This window comes from Xiphophorus couchianus, chromosome 15, assembly GCF_001444195.1.
Source record: "Xiphophorus couchianus chromosome 15, X_couchianus-1.0, whole genome shotgun sequence".
NCBI classification, from domain to species: Eukaryota; Metazoa; Chordata; class Actinopteri; order Cyprinodontiformes; family Poeciliidae; genus Xiphophorus; species Xiphophorus couchianus.
In genome coordinates this window covers 11267659-11284493 of record NC_040242.1, presented here as the reverse complement: position 1 = coordinate 11284493, position 16835 = coordinate 11267659, and the positions used below count along the sequence as shown (strand labels likewise).

Genomic DNA, 16835 nt, shown 5'->3' with positions numbered 1-16835 from the left:
TTATTTTATTTCACAAGACAAACCAACACAAACTAGGAGGAGGTGGAGGAAAAGGATACATGAATATTATTATTTTCACATTAAAATCCTAAAGGTGTGGTTGTTCATTTCCAATCAAGCCCCTGAGTCAATCTTCCTATCAAAGCACCTGCAAAAACATCTTAAAGTTTTTCAGGGTATGTTACTGTCAGATTTTCACATCTAGACACTGAAATGTTTGTAAAATTATCTTTGCAAAATAGTTCAGGCTCAGAGTGGAGAGTGTCTGGAAACATTTTACATTCTTCCACAATTGTTTTGATTGGGTTTGAGGCTGAGCTTTGTCAATATCATTTTAACGGGTGCACATGTAATTTGATCAAAACCATGCCATCGTAGCTCAGGTTGTATGTTAGGCTTGGTGTCTTGCTAGAAGGTGAATGCCTGCCCCAGTAAAGTATCTGTCGCAGCCTGCAAGCTTCTCCGGCTTCTTTCATTTCCCTGTCTACTCTGTTCGTTTCTTGCCACACGCAGCATTTTTTAAGTACACAAATACTGCAAGAAAACAATCAGTTTCAATTAGAAACAGATACTAAAAAAAACACATGTAATCAAAAGGTTTTAATAGAGGTTTTACAAATAATTATTATCGGAAAAGGAAAATGTATATATATATATATATATGTTCTACATTTTTATTAAGCTGCTACCCCCACCATCCGACCCCGGATAAGAAGAAAATGGATGGACGGGTGGATTTCTATATGTAATAAAAGTTAAATAACCAGAGTTTGGATGTGGGGAAAAATTGTGGGGCACTTACATAGAAGGCATAAACAGTGCCTGTGCAATGCAGGCTGGATTATTATTACAGCATGTGAAATATTAACTTTCTTTTGGATTGGTTATTATTTCATGAAACACAAAGCAAAGGCTTAGCGCACAAAATCTTAAAGAGGCATCTTTATTAACCAAATGAATCGCTGTTTTTACCTTTAAAACAATGTTTTAAGAGAAAGTCTAACACGGGTAGTTTCATTTGCACCTGCATGCAGCCGAATCCCTTCTGGGAGCTGAAGAGGTGGTGGGTGAGTCAGCCTGGCTGTTTTTGCGCCGGCAGATTCTAAAGACCTTTTGGCAGTGTTTTTATTTGTATACAGCCTGTAATTGTACAGACAGATTACGCAGTAAGCAAGGGGGCAGAAGCAGTGTGCGAGGCATCGCCTCTGTGACACAGTGGGGGGTAACTACATGAACAAGACTGCATGGAAAGAGAGTTGCGAATATGGTTTTGTTTTAATGCTATTTCATTGACGTGTCTGTGCTGTCTTAAATAGATGAGAGTATTGCATTTATCCTGACCCCGTCTTGAGGACAGTGAACTCAGCTTTCCAGGGCAGCGAGAGTGGCTGCTGACTAATTAATCCTCTTAGTGTTCTTCACTTCGCAGCTTCGCTTTGTGGCATTTGTTGACTTCATTTCAAAAGCGTCCAGGTGGTGACCTACAACTTACCAGGAGCCAGTTCACACATCTTTGATGGGAAGATAACTTTAGTGCAGGAGTTCTCATTACCTCAGGATTTACACTATTTTTTCTCCCCCTGTATGGGATACATCTTTATTATGATATCTGTCTACAATTGCTGTTCAATGGAGTCAGAAGAAGTGGATTATGACAAGCTGGTTACATCTATCCTAGGACAAATGCTGGATTTGAGGAGTGGGGGCATAATATGTAAAACAAAAGAGGTTAGTACTCTGCATGATACAAATTACACAGAATAGTTATAAAAACAGTATACAGGACTCCAACATTGAAACAAATACGTATTGGTAACTGACAGGCTCGAGTAATTAAACATGACCCACAAAGACAAACTCTGCTTGTTCCCACTTTTATTTCCTCTTTCTAAATGCCCAGATGACAAAGCGTTTGTTTTAAACAGATTTTTTTTAATTTTACGTCCAGCCTGCTGTGTGTGTGGATACATAATCTTAGGGAGAAGGAGATTGGTGACAGTGGACTTTTAGAGGCTTGGAATGCAGGCAAGAAGGACCTGGAGGAGTTTAACTCTCCATAAACCAGCTCAGAGCTAATTCTGGCTACCAGATAATTCAGTTGAAAGCTGCCTTCCTCATGGCACACACCTTGTCAACATGTGGAGCCAAACAAGTCTTATTTTGAGTGTTTGCTGCGTACCCAAATCTGCCTCAGGAATCTCAAAACAGATCAAGCAGATTATAAATGTTTGTTGCTTTCTGGTTGGTAGAAGAAGGCATAAAAACATGAGTTAAATCTGAGCTATAATTAACATTACCTTGTTATCTTTAGAATTTAATTTAAGAAATTATTTATTCCTTTATTACCTATTCAGGAGATATAATTAAAGGAACATTTTTAATGAAAGTGGTAATATTAATATGGGTACTCTAAAAGTTCATCAGGGCTGCAAAGCTCCACTTTAAATCCTATTGCTTTGTTCAGTTATGCATGAACAGAAATGTTGAAAACACTAAATGTTGAAGACATTTCGGTTCCTTTTCCGATTTGCGGAATTATTGTATTATTGTATCACTAAGACCCTGGCATAATTCCAGGTGGATGTTTGACTGCTATGCTTGTGAGATATTATTCAGATTAACATGCTTTATATGTCCCAGACCAGTTCTAATTTAAAAATAGTTTGTCTTTTTTATCATTAGCTTGAACCAATAATCAAAAGCAATGCCTGATTTTCATTGCTTAATTTTAAGTAAATTTTTATTATTATGAGCATGGGGTAATTGTCCTATGGCAAGACCAAGTTTTAATCAAATGGCTATTGATTTGAGGTGATATTGAAACATTTGGAGGTATTCATTTAAATTTTTCCACCTAGACTGTGCAATGCACAGTTGAAGGGTTGGTGCTTCCACCACCATGCTTGACAGTTGGTAAAGTATTCTTAGATATAAATGTCTAAATAGACACAAGGAACCTTCAGAATACATCCAGTAAATTTTGAATTTGTGCACATTGTTGATATTTTCAAGAATGAATCAACACAAATTGTATGTTGGATAATCGTTCCATCCCAGAAAAACAGTTGTTCAAATGCACCATTAAAAGCCCACTGAGCAGAACTTTGCACAAGCTAAAGACATGAACAACACAGTTTATATTAGTTTAGGAACCTCATGCTATCTGTGAAACATGGGTTTGCTGTATGAGGTCCAGGACAGATTATCATTTATGGAACCTGGATGTACCGGTATTTGGATAATGCTCAGATATCAACAAACAGCTATAGAACTTGGACGAGTGCTGAATGGTTAAGAGCAAAGATAGTTCTGCTCAATAGTCAAGTCTAAGTACTGACCCGAATCCTATTAGAAAGGTTAAGCGAGAGTCTGAGTTGAAGAGTCTACGAATAACATTAGTGTCTCAAAAAACCCTTTAGCATCCTGGAAATAAAGCTTCTCTGCAAATAGGAACTGGTAAAAATGACAAGATCTACTTCTTGTCAATCTTCTGATTGCCACTGTTTCTCCTTTCCTCTGGTACACCTCAAGTCTGCAGCTTCCTCCTGATCTAAGCCCAACGGGTGATGCCAGCTGAGGTCACCATGGTGACCTTTGCTGACACCAGGCAGGTCTCTCCAATGGAGCTCCATGAACCTCCATGTCTGAGTGCCACGCTGTCTCCAGGGCTCAGGCGGAAAAAGATGCTGTGGCAGAACGCAGTGAAACACATCATTACCCAACAAGAGCTCAGCTCTCAGGTGATTCATGGTTCAGTCTATACCTCAGTTTTTCTATGTTCAAGTTGCATTTGTCTAGTTGTTGATTTGAGGTGAAGTTGAGTAACACTAATTCTGTATTCCACCCAATTTGGGTCTTGTAGTAAAATAGAGACTCCACATGAAGCTTCACAGTCAAAACCATGAAAATGTGCCAGTTATTTCATTCACTTTCTTTAAAATATGACAAAAGCAGACCAAATATAATGAGAAAAAATGAAAAAACATGTTTTCTTTCTCTCTAGTAAAGCCATTTTTCATTGCAAATCACTGATTTCCTGTTTTTCACCAGGTGGGTATGGAACCAGCTCGCAAAATCTTTGTGACTGATACCTACATAGATGAGATCAACAAACAAATCCGCAGCAAGGCCTCCCGTGGAGTCACAAAACGCCGCTCCTCCACATTCAGAGTCCATAGTCGAACCTCCACCAGCACGCATGGCAGCATCAGGGTTCCAACGCAGCACTACACCAGCGACGCTGACTTCTTCGTGCACTGGTGTAACACTGTTCACAGCGTTTACATACCCATGCTGGGGCACACCTTCAAATCCCACGATCTGGAGAAACTCTACCAGCAATACTCCTCTCACCAGAGGAGGAACTCTCTAGCCATCACCAATGTAATCGATGCTGTGACGAAGCTCCACATGTTGGTTCTGTATCTGGCACTGGCCCCGGATGCTGTTACGGATCGTTTGCGTGGCTATTTGACTGGCATCTTCATGGTGCTAGCTATAGCTCTTTGCGTACTAGTATTAACCTGCAAAGACTCCATGTCCCCACAGTGGCTCCATTATGCTGGCTTTGCAAGTTGGCTGTCACAGACCACACAGATCCTAGGGGGCCTGGCTTATGGACTAGAAAAAGACCCATCTTGGTATATTTTGTTCACATTGTTTGCGACATACACACTGCTGCCATTACCTCTGCTGTGGGCAATGTGTGCTGGCTTCCTCACCCCAATACTGCACATTTTAATGGAGATATGGTTCCACTACAATGATGCTTTGCTTTTGAATAAGGTAAGTAAAGCAAATATGAAAAGATTAGTTTTCACCCCAAAAATTCCTTGTAGAGACTCACAAGAAAAAAATGACAACATGGTAAAAAAGACAAGTGGATCTAAAAAGAAGAAACATGAATGATCATTAATGTAAGAAGAAGCATTTGAAATTTGATACAATTTGACCCGGTGAGGATTCTGCAAGACAGGAGAGATGTTGTTGGTCAAATAGCTTTAGGATATGACATGAGTGGCTGTGTTCTGGACTAAATGAAGTTTTATGAGTGACTTTCTGTGATAGACAAGAGAGTAGGGAGAGGATGATAAGGACCCACGGCAGATTCAGGTGTGCTGGACGAGGTTGCAGGAAATGGCTAAATAAAACTCATATCTTTTTGTTCCTACTTTGGGTTTATTTTATTTTGTTGTTAGCTAGTTATTTCCTTAAACCTGTTTTAATCCAAATGTTCTAGATTTTATCGTTTGAAATAAAATTTTAAAAATGTCCCATATCAACTCTGATTCCAGGTGTTTGCCAAAGGCCTGCTGTACATGGGCATGAACACAGCTGGCTTGTTCATCCACTATCTGACAGACCACGCCCAGCGACAGGTTTTTCTGGAGACGCGGCGCTGCATTGAGGGTCGCCTCAAACTTGAGCAAGAGAACCAAAGACAGGTACAAAGTGACAAAAAAAAAATCACCAGCTATTAATTTCTCAAATTTTTATTTTCATTCAAATTTTTAGATAATTATCAATCAACCAATCAAATTTTATTTGTATAGCACATTTCAGTAGCAAGGTATGTCAAAGTGCTTTACATCGTGACAAACACACAAACACAAAGCTATGCAACATAGAATCAACAATATAAACATTACATTAAGCTAAGTGCCGTCGTTAAATTCATAATTGATTACGTTTCAAATACAACTATAAACAGGTGGGTTTTTAATCCAGCTTTATTTTCATTCTTTAGAAACTCATCCACGCGTTCATCTTCAGTCGTATTGATTATTGCAACAGCGTCTTCACAGGTCTGTCCAACAAATCAATCAAACAGCTGCAGCTGATCCAGAATGCTGCTGCTCGCGTTCTCACTAAACCCAGGAAGATAGAGCACATAACACCAGTTTTAAAGTCCCTCCACTGGCTCCCTGTAGCTCAAAGAATAGACTTTAAAATACTGTTGTTAGTTTATAAATCACTGAACGGCTCAGCACCACAATACATTAAAGATCTGCTGTTGTTGTATCAACCTTCCAGACCTCTCAGGTCTTCCGGTTCTGGCCTGCTCTGCATCCCCAGAACCAGAACCAAACGAGGAGAAGCAGCTTTCAGCATCTATGCACCAAAAATTTGGAACAAACTTCCAGAAAACTGTAAAACAGCTGAAACACTGACTTCTTTTAAATCTCAACTAAAAACCCACCTGTTTAGAATTGTATTTGAAATGTAATCAATTACAAATTTATGGATGGAACTTGACTTAATGCTTTGTTTTGATTATTGATTCTATATTGCATTGTGATTCTGTGTTTGTAATGATGTAAAGCACTTTGAAATGTCTTGCTGCTGAAATGTGCTATACAAATAAAATTTGATTGATTGATTGATTGATTCTTTTACATTTTTTTGTTGTGATTGTCCTTGAATTGCCAGTCATTGATTACTTCCTTGTGCTGCTGCCTGACAGGAGCGACTGGTCCTGTCAATCCTCCCTCGTTTTGTTGCTTTAGAAATGATCGCTGACATGAGCTCCCTGGAGAACGAACTCAACCCCCACGAGTTTTATAAGATCTACATCCACCAGTATAAAGATGTCAGGTACTTACACTGGCACACATTTGCGATTGCGGATCTGCGATTCATGACCTTTATGATTGTGGACCTCTTGATTACCACCCATAATATAACCATGTTCAAATATGAATTAAAGCAAGTTAGGAATTAAAGGGTGATTATAACAAAGAGCAGAGAGAGACAAACAGAGCCAGTTCTGGCAAAAATGGCGTCCTGGGTAGGGCCTTCTCTCTTTTGCCCAACAGTCTACAGAAAACACACTCATCACTATGTAGATTAGAGTAAGTTTCAAAGCTTTAAATTGTGGTTTAAATAATCTTAGTGAAGTTAAGAATTATGTAGTTTAGTTCTAAACTACAGAATTATGTAGTTTACAATACATTTTGAATTGCAAAAGGTATTTTTTGTAATTCAGAATACATTTTGAATTAGGCAAAATGTAAGGTTTTTTAATTGGACAAAATCTTACATTTTGCCTAATTCAAAATGTAAGATTTTGAATTAGGCGAACGATAATTCTGTCCCGACTCATTAAAAATGTTTAAATTGCCCTTTAAATTCTATTCTTGTTTCTGTCTTCTCTCTAGCATCCTTTTTGCAGATATTAAGGGCTTCACCCAGTTGTCTATAAACCTGTCACCCCAGGAAATGGTTCTAACCCTTAATGAGCTCTTTGGACGCTTTGACCGACTAGCTGAGGTTAGAACCTGCATCATTTCTCTGTGATCTCTCACATTCATCTGAGAATAACCAATCTGCTACATATTGAGTTCTTTTTTGGTAATGTTCAAGTATTGTTTTTTTTGTTGTTTTTTTTATCTCTAGAAAAACAAATTAATTGCAGTTCAGCAACAAATATTAACCTTGTTTTACTCATGTGTTATGTCCTAATTTTTTCACAGGTGTGTATATTAAATTCTATATCTTTTTCTGCTGGCTGTATTCTAAAGAGCTTTTCTTTTATATCTTATCACAGGAGCATCACTGTTTGCGGATAAAGATACTGGGAGACTGTTACTATTGTGTTTCGGGGGTACCGGAGCCGCAGCTTGCTCATGCACGTTACTGCGTAGAAATGGGCCTGGCTATGATCAGCACAATACGGTCAGAGTTAATGTCCTTACAGAAAGAGAGTGATATTTAATGAGTCTACATACCTGAATTGTGTGAATAAATGAAAACACAAACACTGGTTTCTTTGAACAGGCTCTCAAGATTGCTCCGAGTTTGGGATCTTTTATGCTTTCTTCTTTCTGACGTGTTCAACTAGTTTCTTTCCAGTTAAAATCTGATTTGGACATGGAAGCTTGATTTTACGTCCATTAGTGGTCCCCAACCCCCGGGCCGTGGACCGGTACCGGTCCGTGGACCAATTGGTACCGGGCCGCGCAACAAAAAATGAAATACTTCCGTTTTATGTGTTGAGTCTGGAGGATCTTTTATTTGAAAATCCTTTAACCGGATTTTGACGGTTACGTCTTGTGCGCCAACATTGAGCCCACAAGCAGCAGAATGAGTTAGAAACAGCAGCAACAGCATCGGTCTCGGTCGTCTCACGCGCACCACACCCCCACCCCTCCACTCCTGGTCCGCAGTAAATATCCGAAGTCTCGACCAGTCCGTGGCACTAAAAAGGTTGGGGACCACTGCATTAAACCATTTCTGTATGTTTCACAGCCAGCATACCTAGGTGGGTCCTATCTGGGATAAATGGTGGCATACAATATGGGTTCCAAGATTTTGGGCTGTGGTTTCCATAGTGGCCCTACATGGATTTGCCCAGATAGAAAACCTATTTGGTCCTAATGTTTCATCTAATCTAATCAGACCAAAGAAAAGAATCCCAGTTAAAGTTTAAGCAGCCAGTGAGCAGTGGGCTTGATTTTAGCACTGAAATTTCATAAAATTCTTTAATTGCTTTAATGCCAGACTCGTCCAGAAGCAGCTGAACATTGACTTGGACATGAGGATCGGTATCCATTCCGGCTCCATCCTTTGTGGGGTGCTGGGCTTGCAGAAATGGCAGTTCGATGTCTGGTCCTGGGATGTGAGCATCGCCAACAAGCTGGAAGCAGGAGGAATACCTGGGTGGGTGTACCATGAATAAGCACAGAGAAGCACCTGAATGGTCACTTTTGACATGTGATGAGAAGATGCATAACCCGTGTTTGTTTTTTGTCACATATCCAGACGTATCCACATCTCCAGGGCCACCCTGGATTGCCTGGGAACTACATACAAGACGGAGGACGGTCATGGCCGTGACAGGAATGAGTTTCTGCGAAAACACAACATCGACACCTTCTTTATTTGTCCTCAAGAAGGCAGGAATCAAGACGGCCATCCTGAGCCCATAAAAGTCCAGAAGAGAATTCGGACCTGGAACCCAGAGATCCCTTTTGGTCATGCTATCGATATGAACTGCGTAAGTGTAGGGACACAAAATAGATTTAAGGAGTTTACATTTATGTGCTTATTATTTAGCTTTTTATTTGCTTCAGTCTTTTTTTATGTTGTTCCTCCACAGATTCTGGCCTCTTTCACCAACGGCTCTCTGCCCAGTTTATGGCAGTGCACCTCCAGAGAGATAAACAAACGGATCAAACACGCTATCGAGGTTCGAAGCAGTGAGCGCATGCGCAAGGAGCACATCACTGCTCTGACCCTGGTGTTCAAAGACACACACATAGAGAACAAGGTACAGCATAGTTGCAGTTCATAATCAGTCTATGGAGGTAATGTACTTCTTCTCAGTATTAAGAAATTAATATCACAGATTTTTCTAAATAGTTTAAATGAACTACAACAAGTTACTTTGTTTTCATTTAGTTCTCCCAGATCAGAGATGAAATGTTTAACTCCAACATGGTCTGCTCCTTCATCGTGCTCCTCTTCCTCATGGCTGCCCAGGCGGTCATCCCTACTCCCAGGTGTGAAGATGCTGAGTTGTTTCATGTTTTTCTGTGATGCAGGAAGCGTGAAGAATTAGAGTTGCAGACTATTAAAGATATGGAGCATTACACCTAAATACTTGACAGACTATTTAACAGACTGCCAGCATTTAAGAAATATAATGACGTCTCAAAAAACAACTGTGAGATAAAGAGAGAACTAAAAGAATGTATAGAAAGAGATAGCAGAGAATGACAAAATCTTCTTGCCATCCTGTCCTATTTTCTGTCCTGGATTAACATTTTTTCTCCTCTTGTCCCTGCTGGGTGCTCCACCTGCAGACTGTTCTCCGCTGTACTCCAGTTTTTCCTCTTTCTTCTTGCCTACTGGCTACTGCTGCTGGTTGCCCTTGCCGAGGAGTTCAAGTGGACTCCAGTTGCTTTGCAGAAGTTCTGCTGCTGGATCCACGAAAACAACAGCGCCCGAAACCTCCTCACTCTCACAGCCATCATCACCAACTTTAGCTTGGCTTCGACTGACTTGGTGAGAGTTGGAATGGACACAAGGGATGAGAAAATGCAACATACATACAGTACATACACTGCAGTTTTATTAAAGATATAAGACATTTATTTCACAAGTGTATAGAGTTAAAACGTGTATCTTCACAGGTGAAGTGCAAAGTTTCCATTATGACAGCTTGTTTGTTGCTGCCACCATGTGGCCAAAGATCTCCTGCTGAAACGTAGCCAAAACAGTTCAGCACTTTGTTTGCAAGTGTATGGAATAATAAAATTCAAATAGATCATGTAAAATGAACAGTTTTTTACGTTGTGTGTTGCATCTAGGTGTGGTGTGTCCTAACAACCTCTGAAGAAGCTGACATAATGGAGAAGAAGAGCTCAGGCTCACATTCAGTCTCCATTTGCGTTTATCCTGAGGTAGAGACAGAATGGTTTCGTTTAATCTTGTTTCACATACTGGTCACATCGCATTTTATTTTCCTTAACACATTTTCAAAATGGTATTTTTCTAGGCCAGGCTCTTTGGCCCTCCGGATAAAGATGTGCAACATTTCTTTGTACATAGTCTCTTCTATGTTTCTTCTGTTTTCATATCACATGTGGGTAATTGCAAACACCCCTTAGTGACCAGTTTTCCATTTTTTGGCAAAGGCAACTAAATTTTTATTTAAAACTTTCTAGTATTTGAAGGACCTCATGATGTCTTGATCTTTAATAACACTTCATAGAGCTTTGGAATAGAAACAGTCCCAAAGCATCACACATCCTTTACTGTGCTCAACAGTGGGCATTAATTATTTTCCCACATATTCATTCTTTGCTTCAGCACAGATCCAACCAAAGTGTTTGTATGACGGTGCTACAAAAAGTGCACATGCAAAGACAAAAAGTGTGTTTATTGCACAAAATAAGGTGACTTTATTAGAAGATAGATATCACTTGTTCTTGAAAATCTTAGTAGCCTGATTTCTATCAGTTCCAGTCAGGGTGGTAGTAATGTGAGTTTATTTACATTTGTGATGGTAGGACAGAAGTCGTTTGATTTCTTTTTTGGCATGGCATTCTCCCAGTCAACTGATTGACAAATAGAAATATGTGTTTATGTAATCTTGGGGCCCCAAGATTCTTCTATTAAAAAAAGTATTGTGTTTACCATCCTACTTTCATGTATCCCCCAACGTAGTGGCAGGTGGGTTAGAGAAATCCTCCACTGCATTTACACTGTTGTGGAACTGAAAGTCCTGGATTACTTGGAAAAACTTCCTAAACACTGGTTAACTTCTAGGAACATATTTATTCAAGACTGAACTATGAAAGGCTTTAGCTTCTGTTTTAGCGCCGTTATTAGGGCTCCCACTAATTGGATCGAAGGACTTTTACTCATCTCCAACTGGGTTTTTAATAAATGTGGAGAGAGTTGTAGATAACTCTAGATTAAAATCTTCCTGTCCTCTCTGCTATATCCTCGTCCCTTTAGATCTTCGTGCTGAGCGGCGTGGTCGCCATGGTGACATGTGGTGTGTTTCTGCGCCTGAACTCCCTGCTGAAGCTGGCGGTGCTGCTGATGGTGGTGATGGTGTACTCCTACCTCATACACCTCGCCTTTGTCACGCTCACACGTAGCGACGCCCAGCACAGGTCAGTTTGTTTACGGTTGATTTTACATTTTGCCAACAAGCCGGTCCGTTCGAATGCAAGATGAATTTGTAAAAAATTTTATTCCTCTCTGTTATTTCAGGTCCCACTATATCAGGAGAAAATGGATTTCCATTCTTCTCATGGCGATGTTTATTGTATCAGTCTTCTACAATGGACGGCAGGTAGTTGTGAGATAATTATTTTCTCCGTATTCCCTGTTCACTGCGTAGCTGAGACATCTTCATGTTTTCAACCTGCCTTCCAGAGTGGATGGTGACTCTGTCTCTGTTTGCGTTCCAGTGGGAGGCCACTGCCAGACTGGACTTCTTGTGGCGTCTGCAGGCTCAGCAGGAGGTGGAGGACATGAGGGAGCTGCGAGAACATAACGAGTGTTTGTTGCACAACATCCTGCCCTTGCATGTCGCACAGCATTTTCTGGAGCGCAGCAGACATGATGAGGTAAGGGTGGCATCTCTTCCCAGAGGCTGCTGAGTCATTTTATGGCCCATTCTGTGAATGCACAACCTGGGTTAGCGCTGAATGATGAATGTAGACTCACCAATTGGGCTTTTCCTGGCCGATACCGATGTCCAATATTTTCTTTAAGTGGAAATCATTCAGATTTTACCTGACTCCAATTTTTTATATTATGAAGGCTAAACTTTCTTTGAGAAAAGGGGAAACGTGCAGCAAATTCTTCGATAGAGGTAATGTTTATGAATTTTCACATAAACATTACCTGTAGGATCTTTTGATTCCTACAAAACATGTAGGAATCACAGATCATGTTGATTATGTTCCAAATCATTTTCAGATTGTAATAACACCCCCCAAAATTAAAACATGTACGGTACATGTTGTCGGTTGTTGTGCTTATTGACCAAAACTGGTGCGATTTATTAGTTTAATGCATTTAATGAGTGAAGGAAAAATCAGCAATCAGAGGAAAATTGGTTGCTTCAGGTCTCCAGCTGTTTGATCGATTAATCCCTATTAATGTGTTTGTCACAATTTTCATTGTAGGACCTTTATTCCCAGTCCTATGATGAAGTGGGTGTTATGTTTGCTTCTGTTGCCGGGTTTAATGAGTACTTTGAGCAAAAGGAGGTCAAACATGAAGGAGTGGACTGTCTCCGACTGCTGAACGAGATTATAGCCGGCTTCGATGAGGTGAGTATGTAGCAGGAGACCGCGGGAGCTGTATTGGTTTGCCTCTTGGAGTAACTACTATGTGCATGGCAAAAATAACAGAAATAATTACAAAGCATAGATGTAAAATGTTACCCTTTTGCTCTGTTGCTTATTTCTTCTAACAAGCTATTGGAGGAATCTTATTTCCACTACGTGGAGAAGATCAAGACAATTGGAAGCTGTTACATGGCAGCATCTGGTTTAGCTCCAAACAAACAGGTGAGATTTTACACTTTCATGGTTTTACCTAAAACAGAATTGGTACTCCAACATTTCTGTTCTGTTTTTAGTAAAACAGAAAGTAAGACAGAATGACTGCTGTGACTAAGATGAGTGTATATAAACTTCTTCCACTGTTCCACAAAACGTTTTGGATCATCAGATAAAGTTTAGTCATTTTTTATTTCTGGCACATGACTTGGCTTCACAGGCCCGTATCGATCTGCATTTTCTTCCTAGGGATCATTGAATGAGTGGAATCACTTGAGTGAGCTGGTTTTGTTTGCTTTGGCGATGCAGGAGATTTTAAGAGAGATAAACAACCACACTGCCCAAAGTTTTGAGCTGCGTGTGGGTAAGTAACTGGGCTCCTACACGTAGCTCCTTCCACCCGTGTTGAAGAAGGGTAAAAAAGCCTGAAAATTAACTCAACTTTACCATATCCTAAGACAAAAACTTATGGTGAAAACAAACCACCACACACTATCATGAAATAATAGTTGGGGTTTTATTATTTAGTTTTTTAGCACCTTTCATTTCATATCTTATGCTCTCTTTCTGCTCATGCCACAGGTATTCTATAAGTCTTAGGCCTAAGTATTGAGATGGTTATGGAAGATGATTTACTTATATCTGTCTTACTTATTTGGCTAAATCAATTGATGACACATTTTCACTTTTCTGGTAGAAGCCACCAGATTTCTATTGAAACTTTTCAAGATGCCAAGCAATCCAAGAATGTCTTAAAGGTCTATGGACAAGAAACTGTGACGTCCTGTTGTAATGTCTTTGGCCACCAACCTCAAACCAAATACTTAATTAACACTGGACTCTTCCAGGTATTGCCCATGGACCGGTGATTGCAGGTGTGATCGGTGCCAGCAAACCCCAGTATGATATCTGGGGATCGACAGTGAACTTGGCCAGTCGCATGGACAGCACAGGTGTGAGCGGACGCATCCAGGTTCCTGAGGCCACCCGCAAGATCTTGGCAGAATGGGGATTCGTTCTTAAACTTCGAGGAGAGATATTTATTAAGGGGGTAAGATAAAGTGTCTCATGGAGATAGTAAGTCATAAGAATGCAATTTTAAGTCATTTCTAGGCTCAGTTAGGGATAAAAATATTTGAATTCACACTAAGAGCTTTCTAAAAGCAGAAAATTACATACTATACACAAATATTCACACCATTTTTTTAAGATTTTGAACTGAACTTTGACTTGGTCATCCTAACACAGACATATACTTTGAACTGAATAGCAAAAGTGAGGACTTATTTCTTCTTTTAACAGCTTTATTTTTGCTTCTCTTCTTTAAAGTTCTGGTTTGTTTAGTGCACATGTACTTCTTCACAATTATTTTTTACTTTGTGTTGATCCACATGAAATCTCAGCAGCATACACAAATATTTGTTGTGGTAACATAACAAGATGTAGGAAACAAAATACCTCAAAAGTGATGAATACTTTTGCAAGACTTTGCTTGTATAAATACTGTATGCCTTAGCAAACTGCATTGACTGTGACTTAAAAACGATCCTTTGCATTTTATTTCTCCTCTTGATGCCTTAGGTAAGTGAATGCCAGGGGAAAGTTCGTACATATTTCATAAGTACCATGCGCAGTAAGAGGGGCAGAGTTGGAGGAGAGAAGTATTCAGGGGGCCGAGCGGGAGGTCGCATGACCCTGGCCGGAGTGGTGCACGGCCTCGTCCAGGCCAGGCACAAGGAGAAGATGAGAGAAGCCAATGGGAACTTTGGTTTAACCCCCTGCAAACTGCACTGCTGAATGCTGCAAGAAGTAAACCACATGGTCCAAAAATGGTGTTTCCCCAAGTTTACAGGATAAAGTAAAAACTTGCCAAAAAATCTTGTTCTGGTTTCCTCTGTGCTCCTCCGACTGGGAAAGTGCTTTGTGACTTCTTAATCTATGTGGGGAAGGTTCAGAATGGTGTTTTCTGAACATTGCTTTGAAATTAACTTGAAGACATCTTTTATGCCATTTTGTTTAGTTAAGGAAAAGCCAACGATTCTTTGCTGGAACGATATTCTGGCTAGATGACAGACTTTTGAACCAAAACACAGAATACCTCAATAAGACCAGCTCAAATGGCCTATTAAACTGTGAACAAATGTTTTTACTTCATTGTTGTTCACCTATTTAGTACTGTTAACAGGTACATTCTGTGTATTCATGTTATTTCCTGTTTGGTTTCTCTTTTTTTTTTTGTCTTTGTATGAATTAAAAACTCATGCAACTCTTCTCTTCTTGTAAATCACAGTAAAAAGAATGTAATTTGTTTAATTAACCATATATTTTATATCAGATCTGATGCAGTATGTGCTTGTTATTTTGTGCTCTTATTGTACAGTCATAATAAGTAATATACAGATGTTTGGGGGTTTTTTAAAACAGAAAAAAGTTTTATTCATTTTACAGACATGCATTGTATTTATTTTTTTATAACTTCAGCCAGGGCTGCACAGTGGCGCAGTTGGTAGCACTGTTGCCTTGCAGCAAGAAGGTCCTGGGTTCGGTTCCCGGCCGGGGTCTTTCTGCATGGAGTTTGCATGTTCTCCCTGTGCATGCGTGGGTTCTCTCCGGGTACTCCGGCTTCCTCCCACAGTCCAAAAACATGACTGTAAGGTCAATTGGTTTCTCTAAATTCTCCCTAGGTGTGAGTGTGTGTGTGCATGGTTGTTTGTCCTGTATGTCTCTGTGTTGCCCTGCGACAGACTGGCGACCTGTCCGGGGTGTACCCCGCCTCTCGCCCGGAACGTAGCTGGAGATGGGCACCAGCAACCCTCCCGACCCCATTAGGGACAAGGGTGAACAGAAAATGGATGGATGGATAACTTCAGCCAATAAAATGGGCAAAGGGGAATTTGTGTCTCCTGTTTATTTTTTTGTTTGTTTAGGTTAGGGTTTTTTTGTTTGTTTTTTATAAATCAAATACCTTTAACAGATTAGAAGGGTTTTTTTCTTCTTCTAAATTTTACCAGAACACTAGCACCAGACTGTGTAAAGAAATCGTATTTTATAACGGTATTAGTGAAATCCTGAGTTTGACTTTTCTGCATCTCCATTGGTCATGACTGCAGCTACCGCGGGTATTCGCTGACAATCGTCTATTTCGAAGATGGTTCACTCGCTGGTATAAAGAATGTAATCACAAAAGATAATAGCTAAAGATTTAAGGACCCAAGGTTCAGACTAGCAGATTTTACCCAGAATATAAAATGCTCTAAAGATAAAGACGTGAAACAGTTTGAATAAAACAAGAAAAATTAGTTGATGTGAAATAAGACTTGCTAGGCAACAACAATAGGAGTTAACCGTAAATAATAAAGATGTAGAACAGATAAAGTGCAAACTGAAGAACAGGTTACCTGATGCAGCGTGATCACATAATGTGTGGAAACAGAAAGATGAGCAATAAAATGTGAAATTATGCAAAAAAAATCTTCAATATTTTAAAAAAATAAAATGAACATTTATTTTAGTACCCCCATTACTATGGTGCTCCTAAATAAAATTCAGTGCACCTAGCTGTCTTTAGTTGTTATATAATTAGTAACTAGAATGTGCCTTTGTGTAATTTTACCTCAGTAACCACACTAGGTCTTTTTTTTTTTAGACAATATTATTGAACAGACAGCGTCAGGAAGACCAAGGATACACCAGACAGGTCAGGGATTAGGTTGTAGTCGAGAAGTTTCCAAACTTTGAATCTATGACAGAACACTGCTAATGTGTTGTTTGAAAATGGAGAAATCATGGAAAGGCTGGCATTTATCAGAA

At 39.7% G+C, this 16835-nt stretch overlaps 1 protein-coding gene across 2 annotated transcripts; it reads left to right on the top strand.

Annotated features, from left to right (window-relative positions):
* The first annotated feature begins 711 nt into the window (after positions 1-711).
* On the top strand, positions 712-15499 carry LOC114158148 (adenylate cyclase type 8). Of its 2 annotated transcripts, XM_028039433.1 has the most exons (20): positions 712-3740; positions 4051-4785; positions 5295-5444; positions 6464-6594; positions 7158-7269; positions 7547-7674; positions 8500-8658; positions 8761-8995; positions 9098-9268; positions 9400-9500; positions 9804-10005; positions 10311-10403; positions 11464-11624; positions 11725-11806; positions 11925-12083; positions 12648-12794; positions 12942-13034; positions 13275-13389; positions 13874-14076; positions 14607-15499. In XM_028039433.1, the coding sequence occupies exons 1-20, from the start codon at positions 3567-3569 to the stop codon at positions 14820-14822; spliced, it is 3567 nt and encodes a 1188-aa protein (XP_027895234.1). In that variant the 5' UTR covers positions 712-3566; the 3' UTR covers positions 14823-15499. The 2 variants fall into 2 exon arrangements, with proteins under 2 accessions (XP_027895234.1, XP_027895235.1); XM_028039434.1 differs by lacking the exons at positions 13275-13389; positions 14607-15499 and having other exon boundaries at positions 13874-14060.
* Positions 15500-16835: the final 1336 nt, after the last annotated feature.